A 23,789-nucleotide genomic window follows, 5' to 3' on the forward strand; every position below is an offset into this window, starting at 1 on the left:
GGAGCCATGTCTCCCGAGAGGCCGGGTGGGGGGGCCGCGGACCTGGGGGGGCTGAGGGTTTGGGACGAGGTCTTGGGTTTCAGCCTCTTCCTCCTTTTGAAGGCGGGGGGTTGTGGAGAGAGAGCTGACAGTTCTGTGTGGTCGGACTGGACTTTCAGGAGGTTGTTTCTTTGACTTGTGAGGGGCTGTGAGTTCTGATGGACCTGCAGGCTGTTTGGGGACCAGGTTTAAGTCAGCTGGACTGGGCTCAGATGCTGAACCTGGAGGTTCTCCTCTGAGTTTCCTGGGTTTTGGACCTCTCTGCTTCCTGTCTTCTCTCCTGGATGTTGTGGTCTCTTTGCGGGTGAGTTTGGGTCTCTTGGACGGGGGGATGAACCCAGATATGAGGTCTGAGGTGGGCGAGCTGACGGACTGCTTCTTCAGGATGCTGTCGAGGGTCCGGACGTAGCTGGTGCTCCTGACGGGCAGCTCGTAGACCACCGGCTCCGCCACGGGCTGAGAGAAGCTGGCGGCTCGCTCGTCGATCAGCTTCCCTTCGTTCTCCAGGTACTCGTCCAACATGTCGCTGCAGAACGCCGACAGGTTCTTCTTCGGCAGCTCTGATCTGGGACCAGCTGCGGGACGTAAGAGGGACAGATGATTTAGACGCAGGTCAGATTCTGGCTTCATCTTCAGGCTTCAACTAACCAATATCTGAATCACTGTTTTCTTAATTCATCAATGGACAGCTGTGTTACCCAACACGCGTTGTTATCAGTCTCACTAATGTCAAACAAATATTGATAATGCAACATAATATTTATTAACAAACTTTTTATTGATTGACTTTGGAGTTCCTGCTATTTATTGTTCTTTGTCTTCCTTCTATTTGGGGGAAAAGCATGTTCTCAGTTTTAGAACTACGGCTCCCATAATGCTTTGGGAATGTATAGGAAGTATAGCCATGGATTCAGTGAGTCTTACTAGAGACAGTTTAAGAGGAGACACCCCACTCAAAGAATCGTTACTACAATTCTATAGAGAGCTTCAGAAAAAATATATCTGCTAGTCAACGGCGAGAGACAACTCATTTTTTGATCCCGTTTGAATTGTGCGCTGAATCACACACATGATGATGGTCAATTTTAAATAAACATTTGAAAGTCAAGACAGTCGCAGTTTGATGTTGAAGCATCAGACTGAAAATACATAATTACACAGACCACAAACCCAAAAGTCACGTATGTGACGCCATAACTTTTTCTCTCAATGACTTAACGTCACTGAAGCTAACGTCACAGGAGCTAACGTTACTGAAGCTAACGTCACAGGAGCTAACGTTACTGACGCTAACGTCACAGGAGCTAACATCACTGAAGCTAACGTCACTGAAGCTAACTTACTGAAGCTAACGTCACGTTACTGACGCTAACGTCACAGGAGCTAACGTCACTGAAGCTAACGTCACTGGAGCTAAGATCATGAGGTTCTTGGGAAGTAAAGTCCCACTGAATGATTCAACATGTGTTTCATGTCTGAGAGTTCAGTTCTGACTGAGTAACTATTGTTACTAGTCCTATTGTTATTATAATCATTAACATTACGACTCTCTCTCTCTCTCTCTCTCTCTCTCTCTCTCTCTCTCTCTCTCTCTCTCTCTCTCTCTCCTCTCTCTCTCTCTCTCTCTCTCTCTCTCTCTCTCTCTCTCTCTCTCTCTCTCTCTCCTCTCTCTCTCTCTCTCTCTCTCTCTCTCTCTCTCTCTCTCTCTCTCTCTCTCTCTCTCTCTCTCTCTCTCTCTCTCTCTCTCTCTCTCTCTCTCTCTCTCTCATAACATCATAGATTTCGGTCTAGACCTGCTCTTTTATGAAAAGCGCTGTGAGATAACTGTTGTTGTGATTTGGCGCTATATAAATAAAATTGAATTGAATTCTGACCAAGTTCTGACTCGGAGAAGGGCTGTGAAGTACTGCTGTAATTGCTCGACTGTCAGTAAAACCCAAAGATATTTAATTCCCTGACACTGGAGACAAAGAAAAGAAGCAAATCTTCAAATCTGAGATGAAATGAATGATTGAATTTGGGGGATTTTTCCTCTAAGAAAACCAACTGATTGCATGTCTCAGAATGGTTTGTGGTTTATCAGTCCACTGATCAATTTATTAACTAATGGTTTCAGCTCTACTCTGTTAAGCTGAAGGTCATTTGGCTAAAGTTGCTGCACCATTACATTTAATTAAGAGCCACCAAATGCTAACAACCCCGACCCTGATACAAATTAAAACAGTCATAAATTTAATGACCTTCTGGGTTGGCGGGCACCGGAGCGGACGGAGCCTCTGGTGGAGTGAATTTCTCTCTCCAACCTTTAATCTGAGTCACGTCTGTTGTTTTTCCGGTTCTGGACACGAACGCTGCAGAAACACCTGCAGAAAAGAAAAGACACGTCTGTGTGTTACCAGGATCGGTGCTGTCGGCTCAGCCAACCAGAGGCAGGATCTCCAGCTGTGTGAAGGTACTGACCCTGAGGCGGTGGTAGCTCCTGGGTCAGCGGCTCCAGAGAGACACCAGGAGGAGGGATAGGAAGACGGACTCCCAGGTACTGCAGATCTATGGCCAGAGACGGATCCAGCAGGTTCATCTTCAGACCGACTGAGTTCACAGAGAAATAACAGACAGAAACTCACTTAAAACACTGCCCCCCCCCAGGCAGGAACCTGCAGCCAGCAGGGGGCGACTCCACCGGCTGCAGAAAGAAGTCTCTGAGAAAATGTTTTTCTACTTGTGAGCTGATTTATTCCCTCAGTAAACACTTTCCTGATGAGTTTATAGTCTCAGTCGCTAGTTTCAAGTCTTCTTCAGCACAGCATGATGTTCATTTAGTAAATTATGGTCCCATTTAGAGGAACAGAGACCAGGAAGCAGGGGAGGCTTTAGGGCGGGGCTACAAGCTGACTGGCGACCTGTCATTCAGGATAGAGGCGGCTCGTATCCGCTGCTCTGTGTACGTTTAACCAGCACCGCTGAAAAAGCTTTTCGTGCTGGACACTCATGCAAGTGGGAATTTAAAATTTGCGTTGTGTGTGAAACCGGCATCAACAGGGCAACGTACCAAGAATGAATCTTCACATATTGTCGTGACTACAGTGAGAGCTGACGCACCTTCCTGCAGCACAGGGTGGATCACCTGTCGGTGTCTCATCAGCTTCAGGTCTGTCAGGAGAACCTTCTCAAAGGCAGCGATCTTCTCCTCCAAACACTCCGCTGTCTCTGCTGAACAGTTTCATGATATCCACTTTTGATTAAACAAACAGTCTCACAGTTTGGGAAATTGTTGTTTGTTGTAACCAAGACGGCTGTGAGCTCGTTGTAATGCCCAGCCTTTATGCTAAGCTAGGCTAAACACACCCTGGTCCTCAGAGGTTAACTGACATCCATCTTCTATTCAACAATTTAACATTTGACCAGTAAACGGTGAACACTGTGTGGCTGTAGAAACATGCGTCTGTGTGTCTGTTACCGCTCTCAGGTGCGTCCGCAGATTGTTGCAGGTTCTGACCCTCAGGTGTCGTCTCAGGCTGCGACGCCGTTCCTTCAGACGAGTCCACAGTGTGAAGTTTGAGCGCCTCCTGAAACATGAGTTTTTAATTTTCTGTACATTTATTCTCAACAAGTTCATTGGTTTAAAGTTCTGAGAGCATTACCTAGAGGCTCAAACAGGAAGAACATGCTTATAATGTAGGCTGGGTGTTACCAACGTTTATCCTAGGGCCCTCACTGGACGATGCAAAATGATCTAGTTAGTGTCAGAGGATTCTCATTTCATTACAGTTTAATTAATCAGCTTAACAGCTGACCAACGTCATAGCAAATCACAGGTGGGACCAATAAAATTAATGACCGCTCTGTTACAGAAATTAATGTAATTACTTACACCTGTTTGAACATTAAAAATGTCTCCTGTGAAGTCGACTCAACTCATCTTCTATCAGTAGTGTCAAAGAGTACTAGCCAATCACAGCATAGTTGGGCGGGAATTGTCGAAACTCTGGCAGGCCCAATGATAATGCCCCTGAAACCCTCAAGGTTAAGGGGGGTCAGCTCTTCTGCAAGCTATATGCATCCATAACCCCTTTTCCACCGCACGGTACCAGCTCGCCTCCGTTTGGTTTTCCACTGTGGAAAAGTTGCACCTGTACCTGCTTCCAGGTACTTACCACCTCCGTCGAGGTTCCAAGCGAGCTGAGGCGAAACTAAAATGTGATGTGAAAACACGACAGACTGCTGATTGGTCAGAGAGAATATTCACTATTCACTGCGTCATCATTGCGTGCACCAGAAAGAGGCCAGCAACAGAAAGTTTTATATTTTACAGTTTTCACACGTTATTTCATCACTAAATCCACTTCTGAGAAGTTTTGAGGTGAGAAATCAGCTGTGTAGATTTTAAATATTGACAGTTTTACGAGAAGTGATTGTGTTGAATATTTTCGGAGTTGAGGAGCTCCGCGAGTGGCTGCGGGGTGAAGCCTGCTGTGACCCGCGGGAGGAGCGTGTGAGGCCGGCCAGCCGCCCGCTCACAGAGCCCTCTGCTCCCGCCGCCACACAGACCGCTGCAGCAACAACGCCAGAGGAAAACACAGCTGGAAGGTTTTCATACCGCTTATCTGTCTTTACATTCTGAGGAAGGTTGGAACGTTTTAACTTAAAAAAGAGAAAGCTGTGTGGGTCGCTGGTGTGTGTGTCGCATTGAACATTACGTCACAGCAGTTGTGTGTGGCGTCACTATGACGACCAGCTACATTGAGGGGTGCTATCTCTGGGTGCTATCTGCAAGGCCAGGCGAGCTGGTAATGGAAAAACGGCAAAAATCTGTATACTGTCACAGGCTGTCGTTCGTCCTGTTGATGCTCAAACGCAAAAAAAAAGAGAAGAAGAGAGTGAGAGAAGGAAGGAAACTCAAAGGCAAGAACGTCTGTTTGTTGAGATGGACGGTAACTGCTAACCCTCATCCCTGATGGATTTTGATTTAGTTTCACTTTGCGTCTATTTGTAACCTAAATTAACTCCAACCAACGTTGAGCTCCATGTGATGTCAGACCAGAGGACACGGGAGCAGCTTGGTGTGTGTTTATATGTGAGTGATGAGCTAATATCAGTAGATAACTTCGGCCTGGCAGATTCATTGATCAGAGCCAATCAGGAAGCCAAACGTGAGCGTCTGCGTCATCGTTTCCACCTGTCAGCACCAACATCGTTTGACGGGACTCGTTCGACAGGCATAGAACGCATCAAACGCGCTTCCCACTGATGTCAGAGTTCACATGCTTCAAAACAGCCAACAATATTTGTTCTCCGGTGGTTGACTTCATATTCAACTCTATATCAAAGTTACTGTAATTGCAGAAAATGCAGCCGTCCTGGGAATTTTATCACAGAAAAGTCATTGCACCACACAAAACCAGATCTAGGTCTATTTAGTTTTACCTTTGATGTGAACGAGATAAATAATTGCTCCTCCACTTCCTCCAGGTTAGGCTGCATGCTAGTGTAGTTGGAGTCGTCCGTCTTCTGATTCAGTCCCGTCTTAGCAAGCTTTCGCTGCCGGGACTTCTTCTTGCGCCTGGAGGATTTGTTGGCTTGGGTTGGTGTCACCTGCTGAAAAGGGTCCTGCGCATTTGCTTCTACAGCACTTGGAGGTGGGCAGGGAACTGCCATTGTCTCTGCGTTGGAAAACTCCACCCCCATCGCAAGGTCATCATCGGTGGAGAAAAAATGTACAAGGTCTGCGAGAGACGGTGTGGGTGACAATCCCTCTCCGTCTAATGAAGAGAAGGTTGGAGACAGCGGCAACTGAAGTGCGAGGGGGGACAGTTCTGCAGGGAAGGGCAGCAACTGTTCGTTTTCTTGAAATGACGGAGCAGCATCCGCTGGAGGCCTGGATGTGTCAAGAGTCTGTTGTTCAGGGTGGGAGGGAGTCTGAGAAGGCAATGAAGGTGACATAACAGACGCTAAAGGATGAGCGTCGGGAGAGTGCTGAAATGGTGTAAATGAAGTCTCCATGTATGGCTCAGGCGGAGGTAACACTGTATGCCATTTAAACACACATGGGGTAACGTCTTTGCCAAGCGGTAGCTCTTCCGGTACTGCTTTTAGAGTTGGCTCAGAAGTAGTGGAGTTGAGTTCTAAAGCTAACGCGGTGGGCAGGGAAGGTAAAGGTTCTGGAGAGCTTGCTGGGGACAAAGTCTCGAAGCCAAAAGAAGAACACTCAGGGTCAGGAAGCAAAGAATCAGACTTCATGGTGGGGTCATCTGAAGGTAGTGAGGAAGACTCAGTGATGGTTGAGGTTTGTGGCGAGTTTGGGGCAGGTATCGCTGTGTCATAGGGTGGTGACAAAACGGGAGATGCAGAAGAGGTAGTAAGAGTTGACGAACTGGTATATACAGATGTTCCAAGGGTACAAAATGTCTGATCAGAGTTGGATAATACTGGCGTAACATCTGGTACTGCTGGCTCTGAGCCTGGGCTTTCAGCAAATGAAATGGAGGCAAAGAAATCATCAGTTCTGTGTCCCTTTGGATCAGCAGTGGCAATAGCATCTGGATACGATGGACTGGAAGGCTGCTGGGCAGTTCCAGCTGGCTGTCCCGTAACACTAAAAACCATTTCATCCGCATGAAGAGGAGTACATCCCGAGGCCTGGTTGTTGCATTTGGTGCCATCACCAATCAGGTCCTTCAAGGGACCGGTCGCATTGCCGCCGTGATCAGAAGGCGGGCATGCAGAAGCTGCAGTAGAACTCAGTAGAGCAGTAGATTCAGATGGGAGTGCTGGAGAGGGATTGTCCGGGTCGCTCTTGACCTTTTTAGATTTCGTCGAATGTTGCTTCAAAAAAAGAGCGAGAGCTGGCAGAGGCAGACGGACTGGCTGTTTGTGCTGCTTTACTTTCTCCTTTGATGGGGTTTCGGGCTTACGTTGGGGGTCTACGGAGTCCACAGAGGAGTTCTGGGACAGTGCAGCAACATTACTGACCTCAGAACAATCTGTTCTAACATTGTTTTTACAGTTCAATGAATTCAAAGGGTCCTTGTCGTCCTTCCCTTTCCTTTTTGTTACAGATTCACCTTTCTTTGCAGGTGATTTTTCTCCATGTGTTTTGACTGACAAACTGTCCCTCTTGGGAACATCTTGTACGTTGTTTGTCAGAGTTGTGGTGTTAGTTTGCTCAGTTCTGTGAGAGGTGCTGCCGTTGTTGATGGCCAGCTGCTCCAGGTTGCATCTTTGCAGTGAAACGTGAGCCTCCCGAATAAGTTCAGAAAATAACTTCTGAGCTGGACGTGAATTGTTGCTGAAGGAAATCAAACAATAAAAACACCACATTAGTGACATCAGCACGTCGTGATACTGCAGTACAAAACTATGACATACGGTCTGGTTATTAAAACAAAAATAACATTAACTAGTCACAGCCAAGCTTCACGCATTGGGTTAATTCTTGGTGTCAAAACACAGCAACTCCCCTCCGTTCACACATAAGGACTTTAACACTCGAGGAGAGACAGGCTGCCATTCATTTCAAACAGAAGCTCCAAAAACATTTTGACACCTTCCCTCGCAATTCAAGACCCTGCTGCGCAACCTGAAGAAGTTGGTTAGGGTTCAACTTTATTGCAAATATCATCTGACGTACCAGAGCCACAAACCCACAGACAACCAACAGTGTTTGAGGCTGTTTGTGTGAACATGGGGTTAGTAAGGAAAGGCAAAGATTCCCTTCATGGTGCAAAGTTGTTTCTTATGGATAACTGGCGACATACAGTTTCACTGAGATATATGTAGTATCATTTGGTGAAGAGTAAAGGAAGCACAAGATGCAGTAGCTAACAAAATACCAGGTTATAATAGCCATGAAAGTAGACTACAATGTATTCCGAAACATGCCAATTTACAAGTTGGTCTTTCTTGTACTGTAGAACTCTTACCGCGAACATTCCCCGGTGACCTTGGCAGCTGACTGATCTTTGTTTGTAGTGGAATTTTCTGGAGATCACCCGACACAGAAGGCTTTGAGTCTGCTGTTTTTGAGCTTCTAGGTTTATGGTTTGCAAGCAAAGACTTCAAGCTCTTCTTCACAGGGTTCTGCTCGTTGCTTGTCGTGTCACCGCCTTTATGCGAGTCTTTGCAAGAGTTCAATTTCAGCTTTGGGCCCAACAAACTGGAGCCGTCCTCCTTCAGTCCTTTAGCAAACGGGTTGTAGTCGACTTTAAGCTGAGAAAACCGTGAGTTCTGGTAAGCAGTGACTGCCATAAACTCAGTCTGGGGGAACGTGAATGTGACAACATTGGGACCAGTTAGTTTTAAGTCTTTAGCAGCTTTGTCAGTTTGGACCACGTGCAGTCGTGGCAAGTAGCGGTGCATCGGATGCAGGATGGCGTTCCCCTCTTGGTCTGAGATGTTGTTTGTGAGCTTCAGTTTGTAAAAGGACACTGGACTCTGCATCCAGTGTTGACCCGTTGACGGGGAATCTGGATGAGCGAATGGCTGACTCTTTAAATGACACTCTGCCTTTCCAGCAACTTCCCAGCTCTTGCCGGTCCATTTGTATCGACTGTTGTCCAATGGTCGAATGTCCATGATCAACAAGTACTTCCGAGATGCATGCAAGCCAGAGATGCGAAAGCGGCAGTAGGGGAACATTCTGCTGCCTTGTTTAGTCAGAATCATCTCCGTTTTGCATCTGAAAAACTCGTTCCACATGCTGTTGTTGTCCAGCGTCACTCGGATGCCTTTGCAGATGCTGTCTGGTGAGAGATTGTCTGGCTGAGAGTTTGAACTGGCAGGATGTTTCGCAGAAAGGAGTCCAACAGAAGTCCTGATGGCTTCCTTTGATGGGTACATAATTGGTTTACCCATCATATCTGCCTCTTCACTGCTTCCACCGGTGCTTTGCTCCATCCCACCGTCACTCGCCTTCCCTAGTTTTGGAACAACAAAGCATGCAGAGGGATGGTCCCCTGCAGGTGCTGCTGCAGGGGTGGTTGCCCCTTCTTGATGGAGAACCATTCCTTTCTGCTTCTTCTTAGAAGCCATGAACAGGTCCCAGACATCTAAAGGGGAGGAGGGTCCTGCTTTTTATACATCTGTACCATGGTTCAAGACAGCATCCTGAAAAACAAAATGATAAACTTTCATTAACTATTTGATATGATGCAAATCATCAAAGAAAAAACGGAACACTTAAGGGATATTTGTGAGTTTGCTGTTGTGTGTTAAGAGTTACGGTGTACCAAGAGACCACGCACACGAAGCCACTGAAGCTACAAACGTAACTGATGTGCGCCACCTCTAAAATGTCTTGTCTGGACAACTAAAGAGATACCACATGAAGACAACGAGCACTCTGATTGGTCAACCATTGTTTTGTACAACGCCAGTAGAGATTGTTGCTGATTTTGACACATCTAGCAAAACCATGAACGAATGGAAACATGATTACTTTGGCTACTGATTGTAATCTTCTACTCAGTAATTAATTAATAGAACTCAGTAAGTACAGCCGTTAGCACTGCTGTAATCTCTTCTGTCAAGTACAAATCTCGCTTAAATCGCTGCAATCAGGAGCTAAACCTGTGACTGTTTAGAAAGAGACGCCATTTAAAGAATCCTGAACAGAATTCTATGGGGAAAGCCCGTAACGCCAATGAAGGCGGTTGTATGCACACATCCCTCCCCTCCCGTAAGAAAGCCAATCGTCTGCTTTTAACAGCTGAGTCAAGAAAAATATCAAGCCAATCGTGTGGTTCCACTGATGTCAGAGCACAGCTGAGGTTTGCGACAGTTTCAAATGTTGTGGTGGCGACGAGGAGCAGGTGTGTGACAGATCAGATGCTCTACATGTCCGCCAAAATACTGTGTGAAAAGGTGTCAAATGTGATCTGCAGTACTCGCAGAGTGTGTTAGAAAATTCTACGGTGCCTTCTAAAAACATATACGCTTACTGCTGACTGCTGACCAGTCAAAGTGCAGTTCCGCATGACGAAAAAACTGTCATCGGGGGGGTTCACACAGGCTCTGTGCGGATATCTGCGTGCCTCCCATTTTTTCCAACCGACTATGCTATCAGAGCACCAACCGATCTACTGCGCATGTGTGGAACGAGTCCACCAAGCTGACTCCAGACAGTAGTAAACAGAAGTAGTCCGCTCCAGAGTATAGGCTATTCGAGCCTTTAGTCCACCAATAGCCTAACGCCCCGGAGGGGTTACCAAGATGGCTGCCAAGTTGCGGGAGGTGCCTATAAGGAATTTGACTAAACAAGCATAAGCTGCGTTTTCACCGCAGGAACTTCCCCCTGGAACCAGGAACCTTTGGATGAACTCACCGCATTCCGTTAAGTTCCGGGCACTTTTACCCCCAAAGTCCCTGTTTGGGGGGTAGTGCATACCAAAAGAACTGGAACTTGGGAGGGTGGGGCTTGCCTTGCAGTGTATTTCTGAATGGTCTAGGTGAGGCTACTCGCTTTACATGAGCATTTCAGCTGTTTTGAATCCGCTTTAGCCCCTTTTCCACCGCACGGTACCAGCTCGCCTCGCCTCGCCTCTGGTTTTCCACTGCGGAAAAGTTTTTTTTCGTATCACCTCTGTCGAGGTTACAGTCGAGCTGAGGCGATACTAAAACAAAACACGACATACCGCTGATTGGTCAGAGAGAATCGTCACTATTCACTGTATCATCACTGCGCGCCAGACAGAGGCCAGCAGCAGGAAGTTTTATATTTTACAGTTTTCACACGTTATTTCATCACTAAATCCACTTCTGAGAAGTTTTGAGGTGAAATCAGCTGTGTAGATATTATAATATTGACAGTTTTATGAGAAGTGATGGCGGAACAAAAGTGTGCTTGAGAGTTTTTGGAGTTGAGGAGCTCCGCGAGTGGCTGTGGGGGAAGCCTGCTGTGACCCGCGGGAGGAGCGTGTGAGGCCGGCCAGCCGCCCGCTCACAGAGCCCTCTGCTCCCGCCGTCACACAGACCGCTGCAGCAACAACGGCAGAGGAAAACCAATGACCTTTTAATGTCTGCTGATGAAGGCATGTGCTCAGTCCTGGTACTCCTGGACCTTAGCGCTGCTTTTGACACCATTGATCACAACATCATGTTAGACAGACTGAGGCACTGGGTGGGGATCTCTGGTACTGCCCTAGAATGGTTTTCATCCTACCTGTCAAATAGGAAGTTTTGCGTGTCTGTAAACAACTATGTCTCTTCGTTCTGTCCAGTTAAATATGGTGTGCCTCAGGGGTCGGTCTTAGGACCCATTTTGTTTTCCTTGTATCTGCTTCCCCTTGGACATATTATCCATAAACATGGCATTTCTTTTCATATTTATGCTGATGACACACAAATATACTTGCCCGTCAGATCCACAGACCCTGGAATGCTGAGTTCACTTAACAACTGCCTTTGTGAAGTTAAAAAATGGATGTCAAATAATTTCCTCCAGCTGAACTCAGACAAAACAGAAATCCTGGTCATCGGGTCCCAGCAGATGGCAAATCAAATACTGCCATCTGCTGGTTCCCTAGTAAATCACATTAAGCCTGTGGCAAAGAACCTTGGTGTTTGGTTTGATAGTAATTTAAATTTCGAGCAGCACACCACAAAGCTTGTTCAATCATGTTTTTATCAACTTAGAAATATAGCTAAAATTCGATCTATGTTAACTTTTAAGGACACCGAGACCATTTTACACGCCTTCATCTCATCACGCCTTGATTATTGCAACAGCCTTTTCACCTGTTTAACCAAAAAATCTATTGATCGACTCCAGACTGTCCAGAACTCAGCTGCCAGGCTTTTAACCAGAACAAAGAAATATGACCACATTACTCCTATTTTAGCTTCACTACACTGGCTCCCAGTGTGTTTTAGAATTGACTTTAAAATTCTATTGATCACTTTTAAAGCTCTTCACGGCCTCTCGCCTTGTTATATTTCTGACCTTTTAGTCCCATACGCACCAGCATGTACCTTGAGATCCTCGGGCAGAGGACTGTTGTCTGTTCCAGAGTCTCGACTGAAAACTAAAGGGGACAGAGCGTTTGCTGTCAGGGCCCCGAGGCTCTGGAACAGCCTGCCCGAGGAAATCAGGTCGGCTGAGTCAGTGAACTCTTTTAAGTCCCTTCTTAAAACATACTTTTATAGGAGAGCTTTTCCCGATCTTATTTGACTTTATTTTATCCCTTTTATTTTATTGTATTTTACTAATTTTATATAAAATTTTCATGCTCTTATTTTTTTTTATTTATTTATTTTTTTTATTATTCTTTACACTTGTTAAAGCACTTTGTAACTTGTTTTTGAAAAGTGCTCTACAAATAAGGATTATTATTATTATTATTATTATTATAATAAAACACAGCTGGAACCTTTTCATACCGCTTATCTGTCAAACTCTTTAACTTAAACCCAGAGACAGCTGTGTGGGTCGCATTGAACATTTCGTTTCAGCAGTTGTGTGCGGTGTCGCTATGACGACCAGCTACACTGAGGGGCACGGTGGGCCGAGACGGGGCGAGCTGGTACAGGTAATAGAAAAACGGCATTTGTAGCTACTGCTCATCTCTCTTCCACCGTTGACTAAATGAAATTTGCAAATCAAATAAATCACGATCGACACCCAGATAGCACCCACAAGTCTCGCTGATGTCGGATCGAGATCGTACATCTGTATTATAGTTTATAACTTGTAAACAGCAGCCAGTGTGCAGCTAGTCCTGCGGTGTGTTTGCAGCTAACAGCTGATAGAGTCCAGCTAAATTCTGGGTCCAGAGTTGTTGTTTTAAGCTTTCATCATTCAGGAGTTTTCTACAAGGAGCCGATGTACGTCCCCCCCTCCTCTCCTAAACAAACAGACCAGCTGATTACAACAGGTCATAAAGCACGTTAAAAATCACATTACTCCGACACTCAGGCGGAAACAGGAAGCGAGAGCTGCGAGCTGCTGATCCTGGGACTAAACGTCCTGGGTACCTTTGGTCGAAAGACGGCTTATAGCTGCTGAAATAATCCAATACGCCACTCCAAAGCTCACACTCTCACTGAACCCTGGACCAGGCTGAATCCAGTTTAAGAATATGAACCTGTGTCTCTCCACCTCTCACTGACTCCCCCCGTTTAAAAATAAGCCGGCTATCCAGCCTCTTACAACCCACACCTTGCCCTTCGCTAAATGTAAAGCTGCTGATGTAAACAAGCGTCGTGATAAACAATTAACACCCAGCAAGCCAAATATTTTTTGCAGAATTAATGAACCAAATGAGGAAAGACGAGTGAACGCTGGACTGATAGTCTATTGGTTAATACAAAGCAGACTTCAGAACCCCTCCCAGACATGGACTCTGTAACAGTGCTAGCTTCTTCTTTCTAATAAAATAGTTTTTGGGATTCACACACGTCTCTGCTACATAAATACTCCCTGAGTTGCTTTATTAAAACCTGACAGGACTGTTCCAGCTGCATGCCGCCACCTGGCAGCAAACTATGGTGAGATGGGAAATATCAGAATCAGAATGAAGTGATGGATTTATTAAAATTTTGCTTCTTGTGGCTTACTTTAATGATCACCGTGAGCCACAGCAACGCTTCTCAACATCAAACCAACTCTGTTGATCCACCGATTCAGTTTCTGATCCAATCTGCTGCTTGTTTCACAGCCTTCAGTCTGACGGACAGCAAGCAGAGCGCATGACTGACTGACTACATGATTGATTGAGACTGATCACATGAGAGCAGAATCGTTAAAATTTGCTCATTCACAAAGTTTTCTGTCTTTAAAAAAATTATCATTCACTCACTGTCATAATTATTACAGCGCTCTGAAGAAGAACAATCAGTATCTCTGTGGATTTCACTGTGCGCTGCCTTAGGCCCGATCAGACAGAAAGCGTTCTGGGCCTTTTTGGTTGAATTTGGAAAAGAGCAGTGCGCTGCGTTTTTTTATGTTGCTAGGCAACCACCGAATCAGCTGTCCTGTCAGACTAATCAAAGATTTTAGCGCCAGCGATCTGTAATCTTTGTCATATTAGCAGAAACTTCATCACAGCTCACAGGTCTGGGTCTGTTGTTGCTTTAAAAACAAACGCAGGGCGGCTGCTCTGCCGCTGTCTGAGGGTGAGAGGTGAAGCAGGAGACCCTCAGAAAGAGGAGACGCCGCTGGTAGCACCGCCAGCTGGTAGCACCGCCAGCTGGTCCAGGAGCTTCGTTTTTATGATGGTTGGTTCAAAGCTTATTCTAGGATGACAAGGGGACAGTTTGTCTCCGGACAATCCAAGCAACTGGAAACTTTCGCCACCACAACTGAGGGCCCGCCTCTCTATTCATCTGATTGGACAGTTGAAAAAACGCAAATGACGTCGGGCGCTTTTCTGCTCAGAGTTGAATTTTTTTTATTTTGTGCGCTCAGAGTGCTTCTTTGAAAACACGAGGCAGGCGCCCAGGGCGCACAAACAGCGCGCAGGACGCTCACTGCCAATAGGAAACGATTTAAAAGACACCTCTCACTGGAAAATACACGTTCTGTCTGATCGGGGGACTTAGCCTTTACAGTATGTTCAATTTCGACTTCTTCCGCATTGAATTAATAAAGAAATGTCGCAGACACGACCTTTTCGGGTTTGCAGCCTTGAAGAAAATGTGATGTGGTTGTTCCAAACATGTAATGTTGCAAACATTTACGTAACAACATGTTCAAAGCTTCAATATGTAGCAACTATTTGCTAAGATGTTAGCCATTACGATGAGGTGATGGTGTTGCTGGGAGTCTGATTCAGTTTGTCCACTAGGGGCCACATTTATTCAAAGCAGCTTTAAATGTGTTTTTAAGTGTAAAGTCAGACTGTGGCCTTTCAAATATATTGTAAACTCCATTCTTTTCAGGGCAGAAAACAAAACCTTTAGCTGGTTAACTTCAGAATCGCTACCCGCCTGCAGTTCAACGCTCATCAGGTCTGTGCCATTTTTAAAATGTGTGTTGATAATTATATAGCTGCTTAGATCGGCTGGCCAGCATGTGTTAAAGACAAAGCATCATGCAACAGTGTGTAAATTCCCAAATGTGACAACCTGATTATCGCCACACAACATACCAAACCGTTCCCCACACGTCCAGCAGTCTGTTAAGTGTTTTAGTCAATGACCAAAATCCGTTCACGTGCTGTACATGTTGAATTTACAACTAATTTGTCCATAGGACTGTATTTAAAAAAGCTATTGTCCCTCCATGATGCATGCTTGAACTGATCTGCATGTTGGTATTTACCAGCAGCAACAACTGTAAACTTAAGCAAATAGATAATTAATAAAGTATGCTAGGTTCAGGAAACTTTACCTCGCAGCAAACAAGAAGTATTTCAGATTAGCTTCACAGAGACATGTTTAACTGTGGATGCATGAGACTAAAGGTGGCCTTTAAAGAGACTGCAGCTAGCTAGCAGCAGCAGGCCTGATGCTGAGCCCGGTAATGGCTTCCCAGTAAACACTAAACCCTCTCGGTCGGTCCGTCCTGGCCCACTGCGACCATGTGCTCCCATAACAGCACACGGATTACCTTCTGCGTGGTGGAACAGATCGAGTGTTTCGACGGTGTGACATGAATCCGAGCGCTACCGTCTGTTATTCCGCCGTAAAACCATCTCCGGCACCGTGGTTATGTTCTTACTGAGGGGGATAACTGCATGCGGTGTCCTTGCGCTGAAACGTCAGCGCCCGTCCTCGTCTTCTCCGGTACTGCGCAGCCTCGGACGCCATCTTGCTGCCGCCACCTGGTTCAAAACTCGTCCCGGCGGCACCGGAGGTTCTGCCGCCCGGTACCTGCGGGGGAAGAGCTGCAGGACCGCGGGACCGCGTCTTCTTCCATTCTGTAGATTTACCTCCTCCTGCTGGACCGTTTATTGGAATATAAAACCCGCCTGGATGCGGTGGACAGACGCCATGACCGACAGACGTTTGTCTGCTTACCTTCAGAAGCAGAAGTGAACTCCTGTTTTAGTCAAACCGGGTCAGTTTAACGTTATCAGGGAAAAATGGACGCCGTGAGGCTTGTCAGGGGCTTCGTGATCAAAAACCACCGACAGAACAGGGGAACTATTTCCTGCGGGGACCCTGACTTACGGCCGGAAACAGAACAGTTCAACTGCTGCTCGAGGAGATTTGTTTAAAGGCCGGTGTGAAAGAACACAGCCTGAAGTTCACTGTGGCGATGAGATGGTTAACTGTGGCTGTGAAATCGCGCCTTCGCTTCTGCCTTCTTTGTTATGGGTCGTAGTTTCTGGTGGTGTTTCCCAAAATGGGTTCAGCTCAGTGTAAATGTGTGTTTAACTGTGTTATGTTTGAGATCCAGGAGACAGGATCACTCGTTCTGTCACATTACGGCGCAGCAGCGGACTCCATGTTGTTTTCACTACCCGCGGGAATCCGGGACGACAGCGTTAAATGTCCCCGTTCTTTCACTCGGTGGCTTGTCGTGTACGGTAACTGTTAACGGAGAGGGAAGTGATCCGTGCGAGTGTGGTAACGTTAACGGAAGCGGTGCGGGGAGGATCCGCAGAGATGATCCGCCGCTTCTAACAAACAAAGGGCTGCAGCCATGATGGAGCTGCAGCCATGATGGAGCTGCAGGCTGCGCGTGCATTGAACGGGACACAGCCAGCTAGTTGAAACCGGTGTTACATCCTCAGATTCACAGCAGGAAGTCACCGTCTGACGGTAGCAGCAGCCATTGTTGGCTCCTTTACCCGTTAATAAAGTCAGTTTAACCGACGTTAAAGCGCCTCAGCTGTGGTCACACTTACGACACGCGCGTGTGTTTGTGCCGCAGAGGCGCGCATGCGCGTTGTGAAAACTTAATATAAATCAGGTGTTTTGTCTCATATTTTGAGTGTATATGTGATTTGATGTGTCGGTCTTGTGATTGTTCTTATTGGTCATCTTCCACATTGAACGCGGCCCCCAATGCAGATGGAGGTAAACGCAAAATGAGCCGCAGCGACATCTACAGGGCTATTTTCGTTAGTTAGCTCCCAGGCTAAGAGCTAACCGACAAGCAGCTAGAACCGGTGTGCTGCTCGCCAGGTAACCGTCTGCTGCCACAGACCTGTATCTGAAGCGCCCCGATCAGGTCACTAAACACTGACATCGCTGTGTGACGTTTACAGAAACGTTTCAACGTCACGCATCGTTATTTATTCAAGAGGCACGTATCATTTATGTTGGCACAAGTTCCCCTGTAACATGGAGGCGGTGGGAGAGGGTTCGGCAGAGCCTCCATCTTGAGAGAAAAACGCTCCTTTTGTATGTGGACATGTCGAGTTGACCCAGTTTCTATGCGGAATCCAAGAGGAAGATACCATCTGAAGAAATAAATGACTTCAGATCTTGGCTGTAAGCAGCAGAGTTTATCCAGTTTCACTCAGAATCAGCTTTATTACCAAGTAGTTTCTACAGATAAAAGGATCTGCTTTGGTGCTTAATAGACACAAACCTACATAATAAATATAATTGACAAGTTATAAAAGAATAATACTGTGCAGTATTGCAGTTATTTACGGTCGTCCTCGTGTGAAGAAGTGGTTTTACAGTGAATTATATTGATTTGAATGATATTGATAGAGAATTTCCCCTCGGGGATCAATAAAGTATTTCTGATTTAAAGGAACAATTAGAAATTAAAGTCATAATTTAAATATGGTGCTATGAATAAATTAAGTACAATTACTCAAGTACTGTAAGGATATAGTACTTCTACTTAAGGAATTCCATATTATGCTGCTATCTACTTTTACTCCTACATTTAAAGGGGGAAATATTGTACTTTTTGCTGCATTATACTTCTGACGGCTTCAGCTTACTTTAACAGGCTTCCCACGCGTTTTCCAGTCATGGAAAATGAGAGGAAAATAGTTTAATTTTGTTCTTCTGAGCTTGTTTTAAACTGTTGCATGTTGTTAAAATCAGACTCTGCAGAGAGGAACACGTTAGTGTATGATGTTATCCGTGTCGTCACACCAGCCAGATCACTGAAAATGTCCTGGAAAATGATCTCTAGAAAAAAGTGGGAACCTTTTTACCTATAAAACATTTATATAATCGTGTGTACAATTACAGTACATACAATATTAATCAGCTCCACCTCAAACTATTAGTGCAGGAAGATGTTATGGACAGTAATGCATCAGTATAAACAGTCCATAGAGAAGAAATAACACAGAGGTCATTTCTGCACTTTAAGGAACATTTTGTAGGCAGTACTTATGTACATTTACTACTTTACTAAGTATAACTGAGTGCAGACATTTCACTTGTGATGCAGTATTTCCTCACCTTGAGTGCTACTTTTACTTGTAAACTAGACAAGTTATTTTAATGTAATTCTGTTTTCACTTCTTCAGGAAACTAACACACTGGTTATATTCCCCCGGTTCCTCTGTAGTATGGAGTTGTCAGTCTCTTCAGGTGTGACTGATGTATTATTTTTCAGGTGAGCCTTCAGTCAGATTCTCAGGACGGCTCATCAGCTGACTGTTCCTCCTCAGCGGTGGATTAAAAGCTGTTGGTAATAATATGAAACAATACAGAAATCAATGTGGCACAAATGACGCTTTATTTGTTTGTCCAGAGTCTCACACATCTGCTCTCTGTACAGATCTGCAGTCACACAGGTAAGGACGTGACAACAGGAAGACGTCAGCTTGGGTCTTGAATAAATTCAGGGTTTGATCTCTTTGAGGCAACATACAAAAACATCTTAAAACATACTGTCCCTTGATATCCTGACATGAAGAGTGGTGCAGACGGAAAAGTTTAACTTACGTCAGGAAATTAACCTTTAGCTACACAGTTTGACAGTCAGACACCTCCAACACAGAAACCACTTGATTTCCAGGATCAATAAAACATCCCAGAGCTTTAAAATACAGAATTACATCTTCTATAGTACATCTGACTCAAATATACAACATAAGTACACGTGTTCAGTGATACTCTAAAGGACAGTTTACACACTTCAAGTAATTAAAAACTTCAGCTTCATTTCAGTGTTAGAGGAAATGCAGAAGTGAGTTCATGTAAAACAGAAAAACGCACAACATCATCTGCAGCAGCCAGGGCCGGATTAACACGCTGCAAGGGCCCTGGGCTCATGTGCCGTGGGCCCCCAACCCCCCTCCCTGCTCTGTGCATTGTGCATGTATTACACATTATTTAGTGAAATGCACCTTATTAGCACAATATAAACTGATATAATAAAGGCATACAACTACGTTTTGACATCAGGAGGGAACATTTGTACCTGATAATGCATACGTAGAATATTCCGGCTTTAATTATCGATTATTCTGCAGTCTAGAAACATCAGAAAATATTACAAAATGCCCCGGTCCCCTCAGCCAACAGCCCAAAAACTGAAAGATGTTAAGTTTGCTACAACAGACAACTAAAAGACTGCATATATTCACATCTGAAAGGTGAGCACTACCTGAAACAACCATCTTATTGTTTGTGCTGTAAATATGAAAACAAATGCATTTCAAAATACATCAGCAGAACGGCTCATTAGGGCCTCGAACACAACGTAACGTCAGCCCGACGACAAACGGTCTTGTTATCATATCCTCGATCTTGGAACCCGTCGGCTGTCGAGACTTTGAAAGTAGACACCTTTTTTAAAAAGCTAACAGAGATTATTATTAGACGTTTCAGCCAAAGGGTTTTGCTTTTTCTCTCCACACTCACTGTTTATACCTGCACGCAACCAAAGCCCGCTCAAACGTGATTGGTCAAAACTACTGTGACCGCAAATGGAAATCAGAACGCCTCCGACACCAAAGTCTTGTCTCTGATACATCTGTTTTCATATGCAGGTGTCTGTTTATAGAGAGGATCGTATCCTGAACTGAAGAACTGCAACACAAACGCACCTTCCTGGTTCTGTTAACAAACTGATGTTAGAGTGTAAGTGATAGTGGCGGACTCCTCGCTGCTCGTAACGCTCTCCATTAGTGACAACTAACGAGGATCCGCTTATAGGAATAGCTCCAGATTCATTGTCAGATGATCGACGTGAGAGAAAAGCTGTGATCATGTACTGTTGCTGATGATACGCCGCAGAAAGTTAAAGGAAACAGAATAAAGCTGACTTAAAAAGTATTTGTTAATGAAAATATCAAACATTTCTTGAACTCCTGAAACGATCAGGCTGCTCTCAAGACTTCAGAACATCTGAAATACATGTGACAGTAAAGGTCTGTTCACCAGGCTGGTTTTCAGGTGATGCTACATGCTGGTGCAGGTGAAGCTGAAGCCGAGCACTGAAGTACCAAACTGCAGCAGAGAAATGAGCTCATTTAGCAACAGTCTCTGTTTGTACACCAGAAGGCACTGAAAATATAAAAAACACCACATATACATATCTAAATCTTTAAAGGATTCATTAAAGGATCCAGGACATCCTTGTGAAAGAGATTAAAAATCTCAATGGATTTCTTTCCTGGTAAAATAAAAAAAATTGCAACTGTAACTGTTAAAACAGCAAACAGCGTTGGATGGGCCTTCGCGCTGTGACATGTCTGGGCTTGTTGCGACCGCAGTGAAGTTGCCCGAGGTCGTTGGCGCTGCTCTGAATTATCATGCACTTTGGACACCTTACGTAGGAGTTTAACGTCACTTCGTGTACGTGTGGAACATACTGTCAAAATGTAAATTAAATGACCATTATAACACAGGGCCTAATTCCTGTTGCCAGTAGGTGGCGTTACAACTGACTGAATACTGGCATCAGGGCCCTGACATGTATAAACATGTAAAGTCTGGTGCAGATGTGAGCATGTTTCATGGCGAATTAGGAGTTCGTTAAAGTAAGTAACCTGTAAATTGCCAACAATTTAACCATTAAATCCAAAATGGCCGACTTTCTGTTGTGTTAAGGGCATCGCTCCCAATCTGGACTGGTGTCGGCCTTCCTTCAGAACAAAAGCCATAATAATAAATTCTCTTGAATATTTTTACTTGTCGTGTTTAAATGTGAAACTGGCAGCGTTGTTTTAAGGCCGCCGCTGGATTGCCAAATATAAAGATGGCCGCCACTTCCTCCCGCTGTACAAAATGGCGCCATCCTGCACTGGTGACATCAATTAAAGCCAGAGTCGAGGTATCGAGGACCCGCCCACACACCCAGCTGACCCAATCACGGCAGGGCACAGCTGTCAATCATGACATGACCCCCCCCCCCCCTTCAATAACATCAGATAATTAAAAGTAATGAATACGAGCATCAGCGTGATGAAAACGACCTCACATGGGGAAAATGTATTTAGCGTGTACTTAGAACCGGACGCCCCAGCTATTCTGTCTCCGTCATGTGGTCCAGCTCTGGTTTAGTGTCGCTGTCTTGTACAAAAGTCTTTTGTTTTGAAGGAGCAGTTTCCTGTGCAGCACAGCGTGCAACTGACTCACCTCACAACATGATAATAAGTTAAATGTGGGTTTATCTGAACACATTAGAGAATTAGAGAGGTGTTAAGAATAAAAACTGAATGAAACATGTTTAAAACTGGCCTTTATTCATTCATATGGTTAAAGAGTTTCACTTCCTGGTGAAACGCTTCTTTACCTGCACTTTATTTCAGTTCTCACTGTGGAATAATAAAACCGCAGGGGTTAACTGCGTCTCCTCGCGGCCAGCGAGTTCAAATACAAACGTTCTCTGTGTTCATTAATCTACAGATTATTTACTCTGTTAGATGTTAGAGTTTTGTCTAAAAATAATAATAAATCTCATCCTAGTTCCTCAGAGGCGCCGACTGAGCTGGCAGATTACAGGGACACAAACCTTTCACAGGTTAATCAGTTATTTTAAATGGTTTGCAGATTTTCTCAGGGTGTCCAAATACTTCTGGCCACATAACGTCCCTCCATGGTGGAAAGAGAGAAACACGTCTGAGTCTGTGCTAAGCTAGGCTAACAGTTTCCCTCCGCTTCCAGTGTCTGTGCTAAGCTAGGCTAACAGTTTCCCTCCGCTTCCAGTGTCTGTGCTAAGCTAGGCTAACAGTTTCCCTCCGCTTCCAGTGTCTGTGCTAAGCTAGGCTAACAGTTTCCCTCCGCTTCCAGTGTCTGTGCTAAGCTAGGCTAACAGTTTCCCTCCGCTTCCAGTGTCTGTGCTAAGCTAGGCTAACAGTTTCCCTCCGCTTCCAGTGTCTGTGCTAAGCTAGGCTAACAGTCACGGTGATCTGTATCTGACACAGAGAGAAATATTCTCTCAGGAAAAACGTTTCCAACATGCTGCAGTTTCCTTTCAGAGAAACTTGGTACCTGGTGAAACTCCATCAGCACTGGGAGGACTGGGGGAACTGGGGCCGTGTTGCATAGGTCCTGGATCAGGTGTGTAGGTGTGTTCAGTGTCTGTACCTTCAGAGACACTCAGAGTTCAGTCTCCACCCGCCTGCTGCTGCTCAGTGCCTTAAAGTGAGCGTCCCTCTCTGATCAGCTCAGGTATTGGAGGAGGAGCGCTGTGATTGGTCAGACATTAATGACGACATCGTCCTCCTCGTCTCTGACCTCCTCCTGTAGAGTGTCCGTCGACTCCCCCCTCCTCCTCCCTCCTCCCCCCCCCACTTCCTCCTCCTCCTCGGGGGGTCCACAGGGGCCGATGATGTATCTGTAGTCCCCTCCGATGGCTAGCGCGGCCCCGGACCCCACCATGAGCCAGTCCCGCTCCTCGTCCTCCGCTCCGCGCTGCCAGGGGACGCTCCAGCTCGGGGCCCCGGCTGCCGGCGTCGCCTCCTCCTCAGGCCCCGGGGCCCCGATTCCGGTCGCTCCCCCTCGGCCCGGCTCCCCCTCGTCCCCCTCCAGGTTGACGTAGAGTAAAGGCTCCTTCTGCGGGGGGGCGGGGGACAGGCTGAGCCTCAGCGCCTCCAGCTGGCCGACCAGATGTTGGAAACTGGGACGACATTTCGGGACGGGACTCCAGCAGCTGTGCATGAGCTCGTAACTGAAGAGGAAGAAGAAGAGGAGCAGACAGGATGTCAAACTGGTGCGGACAGAGACACAACACAACAGCTGAAAAATATATTTTAGAAAGTTTTTTGGGGCCTTTTTTTTGTTGGAAGCGACGAGTGGAGACGAGACAAAGGTTTGAGTCCGCTTTCTTTTTATGTCCAACCAAATAGCCGGACTCCCGCCAGCCTGTCCGAGCTGAAGAAGCCTCGGACGAGCTAAACATCTTCAGTATCTTCAGAACGACTGAGAACCTCCACAGACGTCTTCTGACGTTATCCTTTACTTTTTTTTAGAATATCAGAATAAGAACTTTTTTAATTTGAGAATAAAAAGACGTTGAAAGAAACATTACGACATTATTAGAATACAGGGAAGGTGGGAAGGTGTCAGATGACCTGGAGTTACAGGTTTCACCTACAAACTTCTGATTCCCACTGTTTAGGATGCTGAAGTGAAATCAGCTGTTCTGAAGCAGAAATCACGACCTCGTCCTCCAACACAGCGGCTGTATGTAACTCTGCATCCTTCACTGGCAGAACCTCGACCCTCTCAGGGTTTTTCCTGGCTCACAACCCGGAGGAGTAGAGCTGTACGTTAGAAAGTATCATGTTAGATGAGCTGCCTCCAGATAGTTCATCAGTTGAGATTCAGCTGTTTCACTAATAAAACCATTTTCTGATTATCATTACCATGGACCGCAACATTGCTCTAAAAGTTTCTCAGCTTTACTGATTTCATATAAAAGCACAGGCTACTGTAGCTTAGCA

The 23,789-nt window shown here is 45.6% G+C and overlaps 1 protein-coding gene across 1 annotated transcript in view; it reads right to left on the reverse strand.

Moving 5' to 3' along the window:
* The window catches only part of LOC119909971 (MAX gene-associated protein-like), a 48,907-nt gene extending 32,638 nt beyond the window's left edge, over window positions 1-16,269 (reverse strand). Inside the window, 9 exon segments of the mRNA XM_038728276.1 lie at window positions 2-614; window positions 2,280-2,402; window positions 2,500-2,628; window positions 3,139-3,249; window positions 3,497-3,605; window positions 5,464-7,181; window positions 7,184-7,324; window positions 7,959-9,141; window positions 15,581-16,269. Coding sequence (XP_038584204.1) covers window positions 2-614; window positions 2,280-2,402; window positions 2,500-2,628; window positions 3,139-3,249; window positions 3,497-3,605; window positions 5,464-7,181; window positions 7,184-7,324; window positions 7,959-9,066 — 4,052 coding nt within the window. The 5' untranslated portion in view covers window positions 9,067-9,141; window positions 15,581-16,269.
* Between the last annotated feature and the right edge of the window lie 7,520 nt (window positions 16,270-23,789).

This window comes from Micropterus salmoides, unplaced genomic scaffold (genome assembly GCF_014851395.1).
Source record: "Micropterus salmoides isolate LMB-PRFRI ecotype aquatic unplaced genomic scaffold, ASM1485139v1 Ms_hic_scaffold_19, whole genome shotgun sequence".
Classification (NCBI taxonomy): Eukaryota; Metazoa; Chordata; class Actinopteri; order Centrarchiformes; family Centrarchidae; genus Micropterus; species Micropterus salmoides.